The sequence below is a fragment of the Athene noctua genome, chromosome 19, assembly GCF_965140245.1.
Source record: "Athene noctua chromosome 19, bAthNoc1.hap1.1, whole genome shotgun sequence".
In the NCBI taxonomy this organism is placed as follows: Eukaryota; Metazoa; Chordata; class Aves; order Strigiformes; family Strigidae; genus Athene; species Athene noctua.
The window spans coordinates 6,362,605-6,382,063 of record NC_134055.1 but is presented as its reverse complement, the minus strand read 5'-3'; the positions used below and the strand labels follow the sequence as shown (position 1 = coordinate 6,382,063).

The 19,459-nt window shown below is 45.2% G+C and overlaps 1 protein-coding gene across 5 annotated transcripts in view; it reads right to left on the bottom strand.

Annotated features, from left to right (window-relative positions):
* The window catches only part of MYO1C (myosin IC), a 56,516-nt gene that overhangs the window by 14,429 nt on the left and 22,628 nt on the right, over positions 1 to 19,459 (bottom strand). Inside the window, exons 1-11 of one of the 5 annotated variants that reach the window (XM_074922617.1) lie at positions 16,856 to 16,974; positions 8,927 to 8,986; positions 7,611 to 7,766; positions 6,892 to 7,007; positions 3,567 to 3,765; positions 2,615 to 2,695; positions 1,665 to 1,844; positions 1,391 to 1,489; positions 1,049 to 1,162; positions 431 to 502; positions 22 to 141 (exon numbers count right to left, since the gene is read on the bottom strand). In XM_074922617.1, the coding sequence (XP_074778718.1) occupies positions 22 to 141; positions 431 to 502; positions 1,049 to 1,162; positions 1,391 to 1,489; positions 1,665 to 1,844; positions 2,615 to 2,695; positions 3,567 to 3,765; positions 6,892 to 7,007; positions 7,611 to 7,766; positions 8,927 to 8,986; positions 16,856 to 16,873 (1,215 nt within the window). In that variant the 5' untranslated portion in view covers positions 16,874 to 16,974. Of the gene's footprint in view, positions 1 to 21; positions 142 to 430; positions 503 to 1,048; positions 1,163 to 1,390; positions 1,490 to 1,664; positions 1,845 to 2,614; positions 2,696 to 3,566; positions 3,766 to 6,891; positions 7,008 to 7,610; positions 7,767 to 8,926; positions 8,987 to 11,781; positions 11,804 to 16,855; positions 16,980 to 19,459 lie in introns of those variants that run through there. The other 4 variants (XM_074922622.1, XM_074922618.1, XM_074922619.1 and 1 more) reach the window with 4 other exon arrangements.

Sequence of the window (19,459 nt, the reverse complement as noted above, 5' to 3'; positions counted from 1 at the left end):
ACAACCAGCAGGTTTATTTACCTTGTAAGCAAGAGACTTGTTAACCTTGTTCACCAGCCAGGAGAAAGTGCGTCCGTAGATGGCCTTAGCAAGCGCATCCCTCGCGTAGGCTGCCTGCTCCAGGTTCAGGGGACTGATGAGCTGTGTGCAGGAGAACAAAGCTGCTCAGCAGCCGTTCCACCCAGGGCTGAAATTTCCCTAGTGTGCTGTTAATAAACAGCCACCCAGCAGCATCCTGTCAGCTCAGCTCACAGCAGTGTCTCCCAGCTGTACAGGCTGCAAGTCACCATTAGGCTGTGGGCCTCCCGCATCGACAGCCTCCCTCGACAAGTGAGGAGTGAACTGTTTACTTCTGGGAAGAGAGCTGATAGTGTACTGCTAGCTTCATTTAATTCCATCGGCCTCCCAGATCCCCAGCTCATGTTCTTACCTCTTCTCCTTTTGCTATGATCTTCTTGTGGATCAAGGCATCTCGAAGAACAGAGCCCTCAACTGCCAGAAGCTGCAGAGTGGTGGAATATCAAATTAATTTATGAAGCAGTACGTTCAACTTATCAGTAACAGTTTTAAGAGATGAGAAAGGCTGTCCTCAGAAGCACGCTCCAGCAAAACAACCCTTTATTTTCCCGTCCACACTGCAAGACCTCTCACAACATCAACCCTGCCCTCCCGCACACCACCTCCTCCCGGGCAGTGATATGACCTAGCAAATAAACGGGCTTGATTGTTCTGGCACTGAGAACTGACTAAGCAAAGCCACCGGGGTTGTTCTTTCTTTAAAACTCAGAAGTAGGTCTAAATACCAGAGAAGGTCTAATTCCTGTCTCACTGCCTGAAGGTAAAAACCTCAAGTCCGTGGTGGATCAAGAGGTAAATAGAGAAGTTGTCGATTGAGGGGCTTTGATGTTAATATTTGCATTTTATTCAGGTCAAATAAAAGTAAACTTCTAAATTGTATTCTAAAATAATATGATGATACCACATTGAGAAGAAGGAAAACTCTGTACTTCATCTTTAATGTAACAGATCTCTAACTGGTGACACTCACCCTAGCCAGGTATTTAATCTGATTCTCTGTAGTGACTTGAGCATTTCCTTGCTCATCAGCAGCGAACTGCACGTTCCCCAAATGCAGGACACTAGCCACAATGCTCAGTAAATCCTAGGATGGAAGCAACAGTCAGACACCAGGATGACAAAAGGAACACACAGCAAGGCAAGGCAGTGGGATTTCTGTGTTAATTTTTATGAGAATGTTTTGGGATTTTTTTCCAGCATTTTTGCAGCTAATACATTCATTCTGAAGGCTGCCTTTGGTCAGAAATAACAAATCAAAGCAGAAAAATTCCTTAAGAGTAGAAAAATCAGCTGTGCTCTTACACATCCTTACCTCCACCTCGTTGTCATTGAAGCTTATAATGGACAGGGCTCTTCGCACAATCTTCCAATCATTTTTATCATTTATGGAACTGACTCTTGCACAGTGACCCTAAAAAGACAGTTTGATATAAATAATAATTGCCAAAGATATATTAACTCAGGCTCAATGCACTTCTGCCATGTTTCCTTTCATAGCCGTCATCTCAGTGTTATTTTTTAAGTGAAGAAAGAAAACTACAAAGGCAACTGAGAATATATTGTAAGAAATACTAATTAATGCACACCTTTACTAAATAGTGATACTGTTGTGGGCTCTTCTCAAGGCCCAGCCTTCGCAGTAGGTCCTCCTCCCCTCCTTCTAGCAGCTGGTAGAAAATGTGGAAGTTCCTCTCTCCATGATTCTGGTGCACAACTCGGGACTTCTCCAGGAGGTAGTTCAAGATGTGGCCCCCGACAGGAGCCCCCTAAATCAAACCAGATCCATTGAAATAGTTCATCAACACAGAGGGAAATATTTCTTGTTCCTGGTGGCCTATTCAAAGACAAATAGGATACAAAATGATAGCCTACAAAAAGACAGAAAAGTATCTGTCATTTTGTATCCCAATCGATTTCAGCTAAAACAGAGTGGTGACTTCAGTTTTGAGGCGTATGCAAAATGAACTACTGAGTGAAGATGCTGTTTTACAGATCGTGGCTACAGCACATAGTGAACGGGATCCTGACGTGTAAAACTCCTTCTCAGAAGGAATTGAACACAAAGGAAAAGCAGCAAACCTGTGAGTGGGCAGGGATTCATATTGAGACATTTGAACAACTGCAGTATGCCGAGCTACTCGGTTCTTGCACTATATTCATCTACACAGTGTGGGGAAATTTGGATCAGGTTGAAATAAACACAGGCAAAGTTACACGGGACAGAGATTATCTTCAGATCACAGCTGGCTCACGTGGATTTAGTCTGGGAGTATCCATCTGCATGGTGCATGTACACCCTAGAAATAAGAGGATTTAATCTGCTTCCCTATATAGACAAATGAGGGAAAAAAGAAAGGAAAGTGGATTCTATAAAACCCTCTGGAACCAAACTTTGCTACCACAGGCTCTGCTTGCACTGTCACGGAGGGAATGAAAAACCACCGCTCCACATACAGACCAGTACAAGACAGCACAGGGAACAGAGACCTGCTACGACCAGGACCAGTTCTGGAGTACAAAAGAGTTTTTATGTTACCCTGTAATCAAACTGCACATCCATGTATTTCCCAAATCGGCTGGAGTTGTCATTCCGAAGGGTTTTCGCATTTCCAAAGGCCTGAAATTAAAATAGAGAAAAAAAAAAATTCAAATACGATTATTTATACACTCTGGTGAAGCTGCCAGTTGTTCTTTTACAGCCATTAAAGCCTAGATTTTTTCTTTTTGTAAGGGAAACCAAGAAGGAAACAGATTGCTACCCAAATTCTAATGCTGATCTTTATACCCAGCGCAAGCATTGCAGATGGAACATGCTTCTGAATACATTTCCATCCCCCCTAGCAAGCTTATTTTAATGCCAGTTCACTGCTGACAACATATGTCATGTCTGACAGTCTTTGCAAAGCTTCCTCTTTCATCACAGCTATTTGCTCAGAGTCACCCGCAGCTCCGCTGGCAGCAGGCACCACCCAACAGGCCTGGGCCCGCCAGGCTTTCCCCTCTCACCGGAGCACACCTTTCCCTTGGAGAACAGAGCGGAAACATCAAAGGGAACTACAAAGACAGCTCGGGACTGGACACTAGAGGACACCACAGCACTAGGAAATGCACCCACAAATGCATTTATCAGAGGGCAACGATGCCCACGGCAGATGCCTCCGCTTCTGGCTTGGCAAACTAACGCAGCGCAGCAGAACTCTCCCCACGCCAAATGTCAGCCTCCCCCCGCAGCCCGGCCACTCCAGAACTGCTCCTGGTGGACTGGAAGGGGCCAAGAGAGTTGAGAAGGAAACAGCCATTTCTTTGGCTTGGAAGCAGAGCGGGATTCCCCTGTGTGCATCTGCCCACATGCGGTGAACCAGAGTTCCCAATGCAGAACACTCGCTCATGCCCAGTGGGGTCCAGCTGCCCCCACCGCCTCTGCTGGAAAATGTGAGCTGCTGCTGTGACTCAATGTCAAGTTTCCGTGCGGCGGGCTCTAGAGTTACCTCCAGGACGGGATTGGACTGTAACAGGCGGTCCTTCACGGTCTCGACCTGCTGACTGGCTGGGCAGGTCACGGCGTAGTACTGCAGGATCTTCTTGGTGGCCTCTGTCTTGCCAGCCCCGCTCTCCCCGGAGATGAGGATGCACTGATCCTTCCTCTCCGTGCGCAGGGAGCGGTAGGAATTGTCTGCGATAGCGTAGCTGAGGGACAGCGATAACCAGGCATTAGTTTTGTTTCCACAAGTGAAGGGCAGAGGCTCCTCAGCTAAGACGATCGATCCCACAGTGCAAACTCCCAGCAGAGACACCTCAAAAGAAGGAGGTGTGCAGGGGCTGGGAAAGGACGTGCTGCTTCTGGGGACAACACACCGGATCGCTGACATCTCCTTAACCCTGAGCACAAATCTATCGAATTCCTTTAAACATTTCTTTTGACTCTCTCTGAGAAGAGTTTCCACAGAAGATGGTGCAGGTTAACTTGCTTTGCTAAATATACATGGTCTCTCAACACTGGTCCCACAGGACAAAAAAGCTTTTACATTCAGGAAACTGTCAATCTTTATTCTAACTTATCTTTTAAGCGATGACACACTCAGAAGGTCACAACCGCGCTTTGCTATCTGGGTGGTTCCAGCATAACCCAACTTCTCACGGCTTCTCTTGGGTGGTAGGAAGAATTGGATAAGCTAGCACAGACTGATAAGCTACACTTAATTTAGGCCAAATGCTACCCAAAATACCAGACAGTTCCTCCTGCCTGTGTACAGCCAGGGTTTGCTGCTGCTGGCCCCGGAGCCCTGCATCTTCCTTTGCTGCTTTTTCTTTCTCTTCTCTTTTCCTCCCCATGACAGACCGGACAGGACCTTATATCAAGAATCATACACACTTTTACACCACAGGGAGCAGGAGGATGAGTCTGGCAATGGTGGCAACTGCTCAGAGGGAGAGGAGAAGGACCAGGTAGATGCAGTGGAAGAAGGTAAGAGACAAGAGGAGCATTAGGCCTGTAACAGTATTTTCAGCTGTCTTACATGTGGTAATCAAGCAGATATCCCATCTTCCTATGCTTGACAACCTTTTAGTAGCTTTGCCTTTTTTTAAAAAAAAAAAACCCTCAACAACTCTCATGCTGTGAAATTAATTAGAAATAATCACACCAAAATAACAGCCGTGGCCTTCTCAAGTCTATTAATATTTGGTGCTAAGGCAACACCAATGAGCTACCTAGCAACACAACTGCACATTTACCCCACTAAAGTCATCAAGTCCTTCTCTTCCCATCGAAATTCTATCTCTGGAGTATTTTGAAAACAGCCGAATGAATGTAAATTTAATTTAAATTTTAAGAGCTGACTCTAGACTGCGTGGCCTTTACTGGGCGATTTTATAGGACCTCGAGTTCAAGCAGAAAGCTAGCAGTCATGCATACCACATACAGAATCACTTAAAGATGTTTATGGTCCCATTTGTAGTCACCACCTCTGAAGCCCCTGGCAGGCTATAAATAGGACAGGATGTGACAGATCAGTCTGGGAAGTATGCTGCCTTCCAGCCCATAGGGATGGAACTTCGCTCCTTTGAATGTCTACGTGTGACGCACTTCCCAGAGACCCCCACGCTCAGGCCTAGCCTGAAATTATTTTGACACTGGAATAAGAAATCTTTAAGTATTTTGGCTTTCTAGAATCAGTTTAGAATAAGAAGAGGAGGAAAAAAAAGACACCTGAAATACCGTAAAAGGAGAAGTGCAGAGTACTACACTACAGAGCATTTCAGTGCTCCTCAGAATACTTTTAAACGCAAAAAGAATCAAATAATGTAATGCAAATAATCAAATCATGTAATGTTTTTTAATGGAACAATAAAAACAGTTAACAAAAAGTAGTGTTTTCCCAGCTGGAGTAGCAGTGGTATTGGGTATTGCAGTCCTCAAGGGTTTTACTTATGAGCTGCACATTTTACGATTTGTTACGGGACTAGTTAAAACAAGAAAGGGAACAGCCTCAGGAATAATCAGCTACTTTGTTATTTCAGTCACTTTGTGTAGCACATACAGGAATTAAAGCCTGCTTAGCACTTCATCTTATACCTGAGCATTGCCATCACGCTCAGTCCTGTACCTACTGCAGACAAATAAAAAGGCAGCCACAGTCCCAACGATCTCCCAGAGAGCCACAGAATTCTCAACGAAGGACAAAATAAGCCCTGAAGCGTGGCCTGATCACAGCCAGAAGTGGCTGCCTCTAGGCCAGGTCTCTGCCTGGAGGGCAGGACTGAGGGCAACCTACGCACAACCTGCACACAGACACTGTGCCGACACTGGGTCAAGGGGAGCACTGAATGCAGGTTTTTTCAGGTTTAATTGTTCCCCGTGTAAGTCCACACAAGAAGCTGAAACACTATAAAAATCACATTTTTATCATAACAAATACAACTTCAAGCGTGCAGACTTTCCCAAGTGCTGGTGCTTCTCTCCCTCTCTACGCTTGCAGTGCATTCTGTTTTCCTTACTCTCCTGGGCTATGTGCCAGTAATAAGAAACAATCCAAACAGTTTGCTCAAAAATAATATCATTTACTCTTCCAAGACCTCTTTAAAAAAAAAAAACAAAAGCACCACCACAAAAAAACCTCCAAGAGGTGCTCAGAATTTGGCCCTTGGTCCTGAAAGAAAACAATTTGGAGCCAAATGTCCTCAGCTCTCCGTCATCTTTCAGTCTGGCAAAAAAATTCAAATGCTTTCAAAAATAACTCTAAACCTCAAACTTTTTTTTTTTTTTAAATGGGAAATTGGGAATGCTCACCAGGCCAGACCATGTAAATAAATACATTCCTTGTTCCAACAGGCTGACGGTATCTTAGCAACAAGGGAAATACCAGATAAATATTGGTCAGGCAGTAACAGCAGAGGTAGGAAAGAAACCACCACACATCCAGACACACTCTCGCCCCTGGTTAGCCTGCGGCCGAGCCAGCGATGGAGCAGCAGGGGAAACGCACGGCGCGGACACGCAGACCCCAAGTAACCCTGGAACAATGAACTCCTGTCCTGCCAGGGCTGGTTACCAGCTCTGTTCCTCCAGCCAGGAAGGAACCAACTCCCTTTCCAAATACTGCTCTTGCAAAGGCAACTCATCCTCTTCGGAGAGAGGAACAGGAATAGAAAGAGCTGTACACCACGCCCTCCCAAGGATCCTTTCTATCCCCGTGATTTTTAGTGCTGCATCTGAAGAAGGAAAAGCTGTATTTGCTTGTTTTCACGCGTTGTTACTGCACACGCCTGCGTGGGAACGGCACAAACTGCACTGTTTACCCACAGGCCACTCACAGGTGAGGAGAAACTTCATAGAAGCTGACACCACGGTATCGCTCCATGTTCTGTTTGCTGTAGATTTCCAGCTCCTTGTACGGATTAACAGACACCAGAACCGAGCCAATGTACGTCTGAAACAGAGAACACAGAGCAGAGAGGTTACAGAAGGTCTGGCAGCGGATTCTGCGAGAGGCCAGGCTGCTCTGAAGGCTGTATGTTGTTGACAAGGGCTCCTGCCCCGGTGCACTGGGGATGCTGCTGAGGGCTTCCGAAGAGGTTGAAGGTGCAGCAAGAATGACACGGCAGGAGTTACACTGGACACGTTATCCTTGCTGGATAAACAGCACCTGCAAACGGTCTTAATGCTTCTAATAAGCCAGAATACTGGGTTATTTCTCATACACTGTTTAGCATCAAGTTCAAGCCTGGGTTGCTGCAAGCCCACCACAGAGTAGATTCATAACATGGAAGAATGTGGTGCGAGTTGGATTTTCAGCGCTGGCAAGACCTGTAAATGCCAGACAACCTCAAGTGGAGCACTGCAGTGACCTCCCACCTCTGTCAACACGTCCGTATCCCAGAGCAGTTGTGACACAAGCAGCCACGGCCTATTAAAGTTGATACCACCATCTCCAAATCCAACTGCAGAGCAAAGCTACGGTACATCTTCTGCAGCAAATACTCAAATTCAGGTCACTGATGAACGCTTTGGTGTCTGTCACTCTGCTACTCACATAGATCAGATTCTCCTTGAAGCGCTTGCGCAGATTTTCAATAAATGCTGCTTCGCTGGTGAAGTTCTCAAGCAGGACAAAATCCTGCACCCCGACACGGTCGCGGGCTGTCAGAGCACTCTCCATGGTCAGGCGAATACCGTTAGCTCCCGCTCCCTGCAACCAAAAGCAGAGGAAGGTTGGGAGATCTGTGGTTTTGTACAGAGCTCACTGAGTCCACAAGAACCATCAAGCACAATTACCCACGGACCACCTACAAACAGGAGATGACATTAGAATAACCCCACTACTACTACTGAAAACTCTGGTCAGTGTATACTAATACTTTATCGATTGGTTTATACCAATTGTTCTGATGGAAAACAAGCCCGCATTAGGGAAAAGTTATTGCTAAACTTCCAATAACTTTAAATCAATCAATGAAACAAGCATTTCATAAAGAGAATAAAACTTGGATTTCCTTTCCCAGACATGCTTTAGCAGGAGTGAGACTGAAATGTGTTCTCTCTCCTTTCCTCTCTCATTTCACCACGGGAAGTCATTCCAAGGTAAGGAACCTCTTATGACTAATGATGATTCATCTCATGAGCAAACAGCTTCACACTGCTGACCAGCGTATACGCTTTCGCAAGATACCCAGTGGGAAAACTCAGAACTAATGAGAAATGGGCACTTCTGCATCCCAGGCCACTGGATTTAGACGGTGACACTAACACCTACCCCGTGCATCAAGGAACTTCTATTCCCTAACCCTCTTTTAAAGGTTACATTTTCAATGTGATATGGTTCAGACACAACCATCTTCGGAAAACACTGGTCTCTGACTTGTACTTCACTCAACCTCACGTACTAAAACAGGGAGAGGAAATGTGTACCAAGTGACTCAGTCTCTACTTGCAGGGAAAATTTCTACACAACAAACAGACAATGCACAAGGCACAAAAGACCAGTGACACTACAGAAATCAGAGACAGGAGATGCAACGTATTAAACCATTTGCCTCACTGTCTGCATTTCCTTATCATATTCTTAAATCCTTCTTACTTTTCAAACTCCTCACAGCAAGCACCTTTCTCCTAAATCATTTCTCTAAAGCACTAACGCATTTCAGAGAATCTGTTGCTATATTCTGGGATGTTGCCATCACTGGCACCACCACCACTGGTGCTTGTTCCTAAGCTCACGCACTAACGGCGATACCCAGGCACCCTCTCCTGTAGCAGTGTTACAAACTGGGAATGCCGGACCCCTGCTGCAACGCTGTCGTCCAGCCCCAAAACCCTGCACAATGATGTAGATGATTTTTGCTGACTCACGTTGTCAGGTAGTTCCTTTCTGCTCCTTCTCAAGATATAATAGTGGTCAGAGCACAGGGACTGATGGCGTGCAAGGAAAAAAAGATAAAAACAACCTTGGTCAGAAGAAAATTTACCTTAAGTTTTGTTAAGAAGTAATAAAGGCAAGACCCACTGAAGTATAAATTTGGGCCCAAACAGGTACAAATTCCCTCAGTCTGCAGTTGTTTAGACTTACCAATCATTTACAAACGCAGTTTTGCCTATTTCTGCAAGTTACAACTGGCTTCCTTCCTGAAAGCCCAAAGCAACTGCATGAAACTAGCAACTTTCAGAAAGAAAAATTAGTGCCTCCTGGAAATTTCAAATCCAGATCCACTCTAATGGTTCAAACACCACAAAGAAATGTAATTTTAATTTCCCTTTTTATTTTTTGCCATTAGTCTCATGGTCTGGAAGGCCTGACTTCTAAGCTTTGAAAGATCCAGTTTGGGAGGAATTCTGCAGATACTGCCATTAAGTAATCTTCTCAAAATGCCCAAAACTGTCCAAGCCAATTCCTCCACACCTTCACCAAAGAGCTCTGTTGTCTTCTTCCACCCTCTTTACCAAGGTGAAGAGGAAATGGATAAGCCCTGGAGAAGGAAGGTGTGATATAAAGGACAACACTGGCAAAAGAAAGAGATAAATCGCATACAAATAAACACTGCTTAGAAATTAGAATCTTTCTATCAGAGCAGTGCAATCCTGGAGCAGGTTTTGGACAAGGTACTGGGAACAAAGGCAAAATCAAAAGAAAATAACTAGTTTTCAAATGGGTAGGTTTATGAATACAGTTTTAAAACACAGCTGCCTCAAAAATGACTGAGGAGAAACTTCCACCCTCGCACAGTTAATCCAAGTTTATATAATCCTGAAGACTTTCACAGAAAACGGCACTTAGCAGTTTCAGCAGCTCTTTCATCAGCCACTCCCTCCCTCAGGACAAACTGATCCCAGCTGTACACATCCAGCATAAGGAAGCAGCAATCTATCCTACTTACAACACAGAAAACTGCACTTCGGCTGCCTCCTCTGGGACAGACAGTTAAGGCCAAGTAGCTCTCAGTTTCCTCCACACTTTTTCCTTCTCATTCAGCTCCAAAGTCCCTCCGTGAGGACAAAATCTACTTGAAATCTTCAGTCACTTTAAAAAAAAACCATCCAAACCAACCCTAAATGCAAGTTTTCATCAATAATTAAACGTGACCAGGTTACCTAGTCGACATGATGCAGTCAGATTCTCCAGAATATAAACTGCGTTGTGCCCTCCCAAGCACAAGTTCAATGCAAATATAAACATCAGTCATAAACCACAGCTGAGCAATATGCACTTCTCTGTGCCAGCATTTGCTCATTTGCTTTATTGCTTATGGCCAAGTCTACCACCAACTTAAATTGTCAACATTAACTATTTGACTGCCAATAACTTCAACAGATGCAATATAGAAGGTGGTAAAAATAAATCCTTTTTGCAAAATGGAAATAGAGCAGTAATGCAGAAGGGAAAGAAGACACCCTTTAGAAAAAAAAATAATCACAATGATGACCATATGTTCCTACTGAATGATGAGTGTGACAGTAAGGCACTGAATAAATTAACCAGAATGTTAGTTATTTTGTGTTAGCAGGCAGACATAAAATCTGGTGGTGTAAATTAATTCTAGAAGACCTTGTCTGGGGGTTAAATATATTACAGTGAAGCTAATTAACCATTAAAGCAGCTTGCCCATGGACAGGGCTGGCTCCCGTAGCAGCTTTGCAGGGGACAGATTTACCTCTGCCAAAACGCCTCCGGTTGACGTACGGTTCATTTACAACATCCTCTGCTCTGTGCTACAACAGAGATCAGCTTGGCCACCTCTGAAAGCCCTGTGGCAGCGAGTATACATTCCAGATAATTAGGAGAATATAGGCTGTGAGGGTCTGGTTAGACCCTTCCTTGTGAAAATCAGCTTCTCCTGAAGCTGCTGAGAGTGTCCAGCGGTCGATGAGCCATCCTGGGAGTGAGCACACTGGCCAAAGGGCCGTCCCACCTGCTGCACCCTCTGGCTTGCACTGGCTCTAGTACTTGCGGAATAAACTAGACTGGAAATCTGACATGGATTAAAACGAACTCAGCTTTTAATATTTTAATCCTGGTTATTTTCCCACACTGGTTCCACACATAATCACTCACAATGGCTGACAGATAACGGTGGCACTGGACTGGGAACGCAGCGGAGATGGGCAGGAGCTTTTCAGCAGCAGGGCCAGCTCCTGCTGCTTTTAAGAGCTTGTGAAACTACCACCTAAGAGGCAATTTAGGTGCAGTTTAAGGGCTCGCCACCACCAAACCCAACACATCCCCTCCTTTGGACTTCACCTCCCTGACACGTGTTAACGCAAGCGATTACCTGTCTCTGAGCTGAACTGATGCAACTCGCTAAGGCAGCAAAACAGTCACCAGGAAGAAAGCAGCTGGTTATTTTTCTGTCAGCGTAGTGATCTGAATCACCTTCCCATGGGATCGAGGTGGGTGTCAGATGCAGGGCAAGAAGGAAGGGGAGCACATGTGCCCTTCTGACAGTACCGGGTAGTTAGGTTAGCTCAGCCACATGCAGCACTGCCTATAGGAATCGAAAGGAGGACCAGGCTAAGGATCCCAACCTTTGTAGGATAGATCATGCTAACACCACACCCAGCACCGGCTGCAAACAGGGAATTGCAAAAATCTGAGCAATCTCCATCTATTCTTGGTGTTCTGTGGGCTCAGGAGTGCCCGTCATCTCTCAAACTGGCCTTTCATCCCATACTAAAATCACTGTCCCAATGGTCACTCCTGCTTTAGAAAATACAAGCTGACTTTTGCCACTGCATTTCTCAAACCCACCCCAAGGTACAGTTCCAGGGGACTCATTCCCACACTATTTTAACCCACTCCTTGCTTTTAATCTCTTCTCCAGAGCCATCAGCACAACAGTGGCTCACTGCCAGGGAAGGAAAAGCCGTCACTCCTGAATGGTGGGGACCAAGCCAGTGCAATTACCGAAGCGGTACTACTTCCACATGCCTTTTTCTTCTGTGTGAATACATTTTGGGAAAGACTTTCAGCTGGTGTAAATTGGTGCTGCTGAACGCAGCCAGCAGAGCCAGGTTTACCTTGGCTGAGGTTCCAGCCGTCCTTTGTGTTCATACAACAGAGTCAACACGACCAGAAAATACCCTTTCACAGACAGCTCCTGGGAGTACAAAAGCACAAGAATATACCAAAGGGTTTCCTAAACTGAACTAGTAAGTCTCTCACATGTCATTGTGAAGGTGTAAACAAATCTTTTGCTTTTAAACAATGCTAAATGCTGAAGTATGATAAAGACTTTCCTCTGCTTAGGACCTGGAAATCTTAATACACTCCAGAAATGAAAACCAAGATCTTTAACTCTGCGCAACAAAATCTGAAGTACTTGAGTCAGTCTGAGCACGTCGGGGAAATTTTCTTTTGTGATGGACGGCGGAGGGCAACTCTAACACGAGCACAGGAGTTCAGGGCTGATGTGAACTGAGCAAGAAACTCCTGTCAGCTGCTTTGTCCATCGGCTGGTCTATGGGGGTGCAATACCCAGTAGCCCAACAGGTGTGTAGGAAGGAGTCTTTTACACCAAAATGTCCCAGCCTTGTTCTTCCCAGCAGTCAGGGTTGGCACAGCAATTTCAGACACACAAGCCCTGCCGACCGCTGAGAGAAGAGGCAGCACCTGGCAACTCAGGCAACTCCCTCCTTCCTGGAGCATCCAGGAGTGATGCACATGGAAGCACCTGGAGCTCTCTAAGTGAATGGTACCATATGGAGCAGGGAAGCTTTACAATCATCTGATTCAGAAAGAGTCATCACACAATGTAAACAAGGTTTCTGCTTCTACATCTAAAAATGTCTTGTTTTAATATTTTCCTCTGACAGTGCATTTTTACAAATTAGCTACTGTCCATTCTGTAGACTAGGAGACAGGCAGTAAAACGACCGCAGGAAGCGGGTGCCCTATGGAAAGAGGCAGGCATCTTTATCTCGGTATCAAGTAAAAGATGATTGATCTGGGGGTTCCAGAAATAGTTACAAAGCCGGGAACGGAAGAACAGGCAAGAACCAAATGTGAGTGGGAAGGGAAATTCAGATTAGATTCTGAAAGACAATAAGAAGTTCTGAACCAAGAACGAACTTCTTGTGGGGAGGCGGCAGTTAAAGCACATTTGTCTCCTGGATAGTATGACATTCTTCTCTGCCATGCCAAAGCTGCAGGAAGGAAAAAAAAAAAATTCCTCTGATTTTTACTCCACTCTACAGCCTGAGAAAGGGTTTGGACACAGCATGGGCTAGACAGCAGAGCAGACAAAAATCAACAATTTTATCCAGAGCCTCAATTCCTGAGGTGCAGAATGGGATAGCTCCTCTCTCCTTTTACACAGAGAAAGCAATAATGAAAACAACTGAGGTGGACCTGGACCAAGGGATCTCAGTCAAGCACTTGCCGCCTGCCAGCGAATCCCTGACAGACTGAAGTGCAGCACTTAGGATCCTCCTCCCTTCAGCCACACTGGAAGTTAGCTGCACATTTTGGAGACAGAAAACTCTGTGAACAGCTGGGTTGGAAAGAGGGTTTCCGTATCTCTCATAAAAATCCTCTGCAACTAACCACAGGGATTTATTTGCACTTTCTGAAGCCATCTGAGCTCAGACAATAATTTATATGGCCCAAACCTCTTGTATTGGACTCATTTAATGAAAAAATGTAGTAACTTTTATTCTGCTTTTAATTACGTAAGCCAAATGACGACTGCAGTATTTCCCACAAGATGGTAAGCTGTTCCGAGCAGACAACTTGAGAAAACTCAGAACTCTCAGATCAAATGGGATCAAAACCAGTTAACAACTCTGATGACAAGACTAGTAGAGTTAAAGGGAACAACTTCAACTTGCAAATAAAGTTACCATGTTGGCAGTTGCCACTCAAGGACCATTTATAGCAGAATCAGTTTTTATTCTTGCTTCTTTTGGAGCAATACAATGCCAACAAAGCAATGTCTGGAGTCAGGGAGCACTTGTCCATGCTCAGAACCTGATTCTCGCTCTCTGATACTTCCCTCCCAGTCCTAAAACTCATGTTGAATGGTTATAACTATACACTATTCGATAAATTATACTAAGGAGAGAGAACTGCTACTTCCTTGACTAATGTCTGTAAACAATTTATTTTGATGTCTTCCATATTTTAAGTAGGGACAAACCAGAATACCTTTTAAAAGATAAAATAATCAGAAATACAGGGTAACCAAGCTTATTCTGCTCTCAAAAAGATTTGCTATGTCCCACTAGCAAATTGCCTAGAAGTTAAAGTACTGCCTCCCTCACTTTTCAAGCTACAGAACCATTTAATCTCCCACCCTAAAATGCAAAGCAGAATGGGAAATACGAGCAACATATCACACTGTGTGCATTATTTTAAGTATCTATTAATGCATGTAGGTCGTGGGGAGTTAGAACTGTGAAAGCAAAAATTTAATCTTTTGAAAAACAATAATGCAGGGTGTGGATGTTGCTGCAATTAATTGCGACTCTTAGTATATTAATCAATGACATTTGACACTTTCAACATTCAGAACAGTAAGAATCAGTATCTAGAGGAGCTCAAATGTAAATTAGAAATGCAAATTCCAATGGACCAGAAACCAGAGAAAGCCATGGAGATTTGCACAGCAAGCAGAGGCAATATAATTTGTTCAATGTTTATAACATCATTATATTTTCTAGACGACTTTTTTTTTTGGGGGGGGGGGGAGGGGGGGGGAAGTAAGTTAGGAAAAAAAAAGGAGCAATTACTAATGAAAAGAAAAAAGTAATTATAAGAACTGATTTGAAATAGAATAAAAATGTTTAGCCCAAAGAGGGGATGCTGATATTTCAATCACCAAGCTAAATATAAAACAGCAGTAAAAAAAATGAACTAAGCAAACCAGAAAGATCACCAAGGCTGGAAAAGTAAATAGACTGAATTTCTATATTTAGTGAGCTGACATTTTTGCTCCTGAGCAGATGACACAAGCTGTTGCTCCTTAAAAGATGTTGCTGATCACAGCACACACAGGAATACTACCTGTGACCCTCAGCCCTGGGCAGCCCACAGTAGCTTCAAGAAGACAAACAGAGGGCACGAAAACCCAGATCACTGCCCTTCCGCGGAAGTTTTGCCGTTGACTTCCAGATCAGACTGAGCAGGTGAGAGGGGAGCAGAAACTAAAACACTGCCCTACAGCTAAGAACCACGTCACGGAGTGGCCCTCCCTGCCCCTGTGCCCTTGCTCCCTGCTCTGGGGAGCGCTGCAGTGTTCCCCTCTAAATGCACACATCCCTTCGCCTCTACAGTGGGTCTCACTCTCGCTCTTGCAGCACCCTGCCCTTCCCTACATCATACCTTCCCACCTTCTCTGCTGCATTCCACACGCCCCACACAACCATTTCAGACCATTAAGTCTTTCAAATTTCAAAGATAGTAAAACTTTCCAAACAGAACAAGCACTCCAGTGCATTCCCAGGGCATGTGAAGGGCACTTCCACACCCACATGTTCTCTCGGAGAACATCAAGCACCACCCCAGACAACATCACTGCTTATCACGCTTGTGTGTATCACATTCAAAACCCTTTCTCTACATCCACTGCTGTACAGAGGTTTGTGGGCTTCTACAGCCCTCTGTGCCAACAGAAATCCAAGCACAAGCCTCTCGAGCACTATTTCCTCTACCTGCTGCTGCAGGGAGGGACTAGGTAGGTCCTCCAGAAGCTCTGCACTTCCCTTCATCACTAAGACCCTTTCTCAGACAGTGGTAAACACTAAACTGTTCGGGAAAACATGCAAGGATCTCTAGATTGAGCAGGTATGGGATACTCCAGCCCCGTGCTAAATCTTCTTCAACCGTCAGAGAATTGCTTAAATCTACAGACATGACGTTTTCAATCCTCCTCTTCCTAAATTTGGTAAGTTTACCAATTAAAGCCTTGGAACATTCTTATCCAGTCAAAAGCCCACATACACTTTTTTTTAATAACATTCCCTCAATTCTTGACCTCCACATCTTTCCAGTGTCAGTGAATTCCACAGCCCCAATTACGTATTGTATGAAAATAATCTTTGCATCTCTCTGGCAACTTTTGATTTAGCTGAATGTTCCCTCTTCCCATGTTACAACACAGAAAAAGGGAGCTCAGGATCTGCCTTCTCTGTGGCACTACTGTTGGGGTTTTTTTTTTTCCTCCTCTCTTACTCATCTCTTTCCAGGTAACAAACCTAGTTTTCTCAGTCTTTTGCCACATACTCATTTTTCTAAGCTCCCGGCGGTTGTCCTGCAATGCGGTACACAGCCCCAGGCTTTCTCATTGCTGCTAAAACACGGACAAAGTTTTGCTGAAGTAAATACACCCCGGAGAAACTGAGCGGCCGAGTCCTCAAGCAGGTATTTCCTGCTGTTCCCCTGGGTGGCAGCCACGGGGGGAGCAGCCCAAGTCCCTGGGGAGGACACAAGCAGAGCCCAGCACCAGTACACCTCACATCCTCATGCCCCTTCCACCCAAGCCAAAGCTCCACCCTTCCTTCTCCCCTAAGGCAGAGCACGGCTTTCCCCCTCTCTGCCCACCTTCTCAACTCCCACCTTGGCTCCCTCCTCAAAACACGGATCTCCTGGTTTTTTGTTTTTGGTTTTGTTTTTTTTTTTTAAATCCTATTTCAACCCCTTTCACATAACTTTCCAATGAAGAGGTCTTTCGCCAAGCAGGCTGAAGCATTTCACCTTCCTGCTGAAACCTTGACAATTCATCTCCCTTCCTTCTCAAACTAGATACATATCTGAAAGCTGCACAACCACTCAAACAGCTGAATAAATCTTACCGCGCCTCTGAACTTCATTGCTGCCTCCTGCCAGCTCCCGCAGTACTTGCAGAGACTTAGTTTACGCTGCTGCAAAAAGCAGGAATCTGAGGACAAGTTCTCTCTTCTGTCAGTCGCTCTTTTTTTTTTTTTTTCCACGACATTTTCGGTGCAGTCCGAACTCCCTCCCTCCCACCAGCTCCTACTGGAGCATCCTGGAGAGGGCGTTTTCCGCGGAGAGGGCGAGGAATCTCCTCCCCTCCCAGAGCCGCGCACACATCATGAGAGGCAGCGCATGAGAAAACAAGTCAGCTGTCCTCTGCCTCCAGCCAGCCCTGCTGCCCAGTGACAGGGAAAAACGGAAAGAAAAGTCATCACAGGCACTGGAAAACCTGGTGCAGAGCCCAACACACAAAACCACAGCGAACAGGGCAGGAAGCAATACGCTCCATTATGGCAAGTTTTTGCACTGAAACAGCTGCAGCAGCATCAAGAGGGCTCCCCAAACCCACTCCCAACTCACCCCAGCCACAGCAAAATTTTTTTACAATTACACTTGTAATCCCGCTCTCAGCAAATCAAAGGACCACGAAGAGCCTAGGGGTAAGATGTCGTTTGCATGGTCTGCCCTTGCAAGGACTCGGCGTATTGGTTCAGCAGTATTTTATTCCAGAAACATTTTGAGACACTCACCCTGAAAACACCCACTCTGTATGGAGGTCCCCGAGGTCCTTATCACAAAATAACCTGCACTACCAAGTTAGACTCTTCCTAGTGGGACACAGTCAAGCCACTGTGGCCCTTTGTCTCCAGCCCTTGCAAACAGAAGTAGGATGTTTAGCTGTCTCCCGGGCCGTATGGGTCTGGCCTCACACAAAGAATTTCAGGGCTATAACTACACTAAGAGTGTGAAAAACCACCACCCCCAGAGATAAGGGCATTCTGACCAAAATCACAATGTATATGCACCCTTCGCTAGCATTAAGTGGAAAGTGAAAGGACGAGAGGCAATGGACACAAGCTGGAAGGGAAATTCCAATGAGACATTAGGAAATTTTTTTCACAATGAGTACTGTCAAATACTGGAACAGGGGCCCCGAATTGTGAAACTCCATCCTTGCAGTTATTCAAGACTCAACCAGATGATGCCTGAGCAACCTGATCTAAATCAGCCCTGCCTGGAAGCAAGGTTGGACCAGAGATCTCCACAGGTCCCTTTCAACCTAAAATTACTCTGTGATTCTACTAATTATTTTGCTCCTCAATGGTCTAAGCTCTGTGTCCATCCCAAAATGAATTACAGGTATAGCAAATAAAGCTACAGATCTGTTGCAGATAGCACACTGCCCTGGCACAAGGCCCAGCCGAAGCAGACCACCCTTCAGGTGTTGCAGGTCCCAAGTGGTTCCCACTATGAGCATACAAAGTGCTGCCTGGCAGCTGCCCAGGAGGCCAGGCAGAGCCCTGAAGGAGATGAGTTCTGCCCTGAGCCAGAGGACTTTCCATTTCCAAGCATCAGCGACTAAAAAATTAGTCAGCCATTTGATCTGACTCACAGCAGCTAACGAAGATGATGGGCTTCTGTCTGCAAGTCTCCCCACACCGGTAACAGCAATCTGCACAAAGCGTGTCACCACCCATTTCTCCTTTATGCCACCCTCCTAACGGACCTCTCCAAGTGATCTCCGATATGGGGCTCCACAACTCGCGGGGAGCACAGCAAATGCCTAGAAACTGGAGGCAGGTTTATTCACAGCGTACAAGGCCCTGCCCACCCACACAAGGCAAAACACCTAACGTGCACCTGCAGTTGCAGTTAGGAGGTCTCAAACTTAATCTAACACTACAAACTCACCGGCTGAATTTTCAGAGGTCGTTCACTCTGAACACATGCAGCCACATCTGCACTGAGCAAACATCAGCCTGATCCAACCACCACCTAATTTTCCACAAGAACCTTATCAACATTAACAGGAACGTATCTTTCCAGCTGTGCATCACCTTCTGAAAAGAGACTGCTGTAGACTCTCTTGTATCTGTTCAAATACTTCTGAAATTTGTGTAATCACACTGTACATCACCTGTCACCACCAGTTCACTACCACACACAGGTAAACAGAGGTGGCAAACTGAAATATTACCCTTTTGTCATCATAAAACTCTAGGAGAGTATTATTTTTCTTAAGTGGGACTTTTCTCGTGATCATAGGGTAAGAGAAGAAGGCAAAAATAAACCAATTCTCTTTCTCTAAGGGCCAAAGAGCCTTTTTAAATGTATTAGTCTCAGATCAGGTATGACTGTAACACCCCAGGCAGCATTCAGCACTACTGAGTAAGCCCTACTCTACGTATCTGCCCAGAACCAACATTTAAAAGCATCTCAGTTGCTGGAATCCATTTAAAGTGGTCCCTCGTGGCAGGCATCAACCAAGTTCTGCAGCGCCAAAAGGCAGGTTCTCTAACCATTGAACATGCAGAGCCACGAAACCATTCCCAAGCTTCACAGCTGGTATTTCATGACTGGTACTATCTGGAGTCAGCTCTACTTAAAGAGGGTTGCTGGCTTTTGCTTTTTTTCTTATCAAAACGCATACTTTTCGAATTCTGTTACAGAAAGGGTAAAGT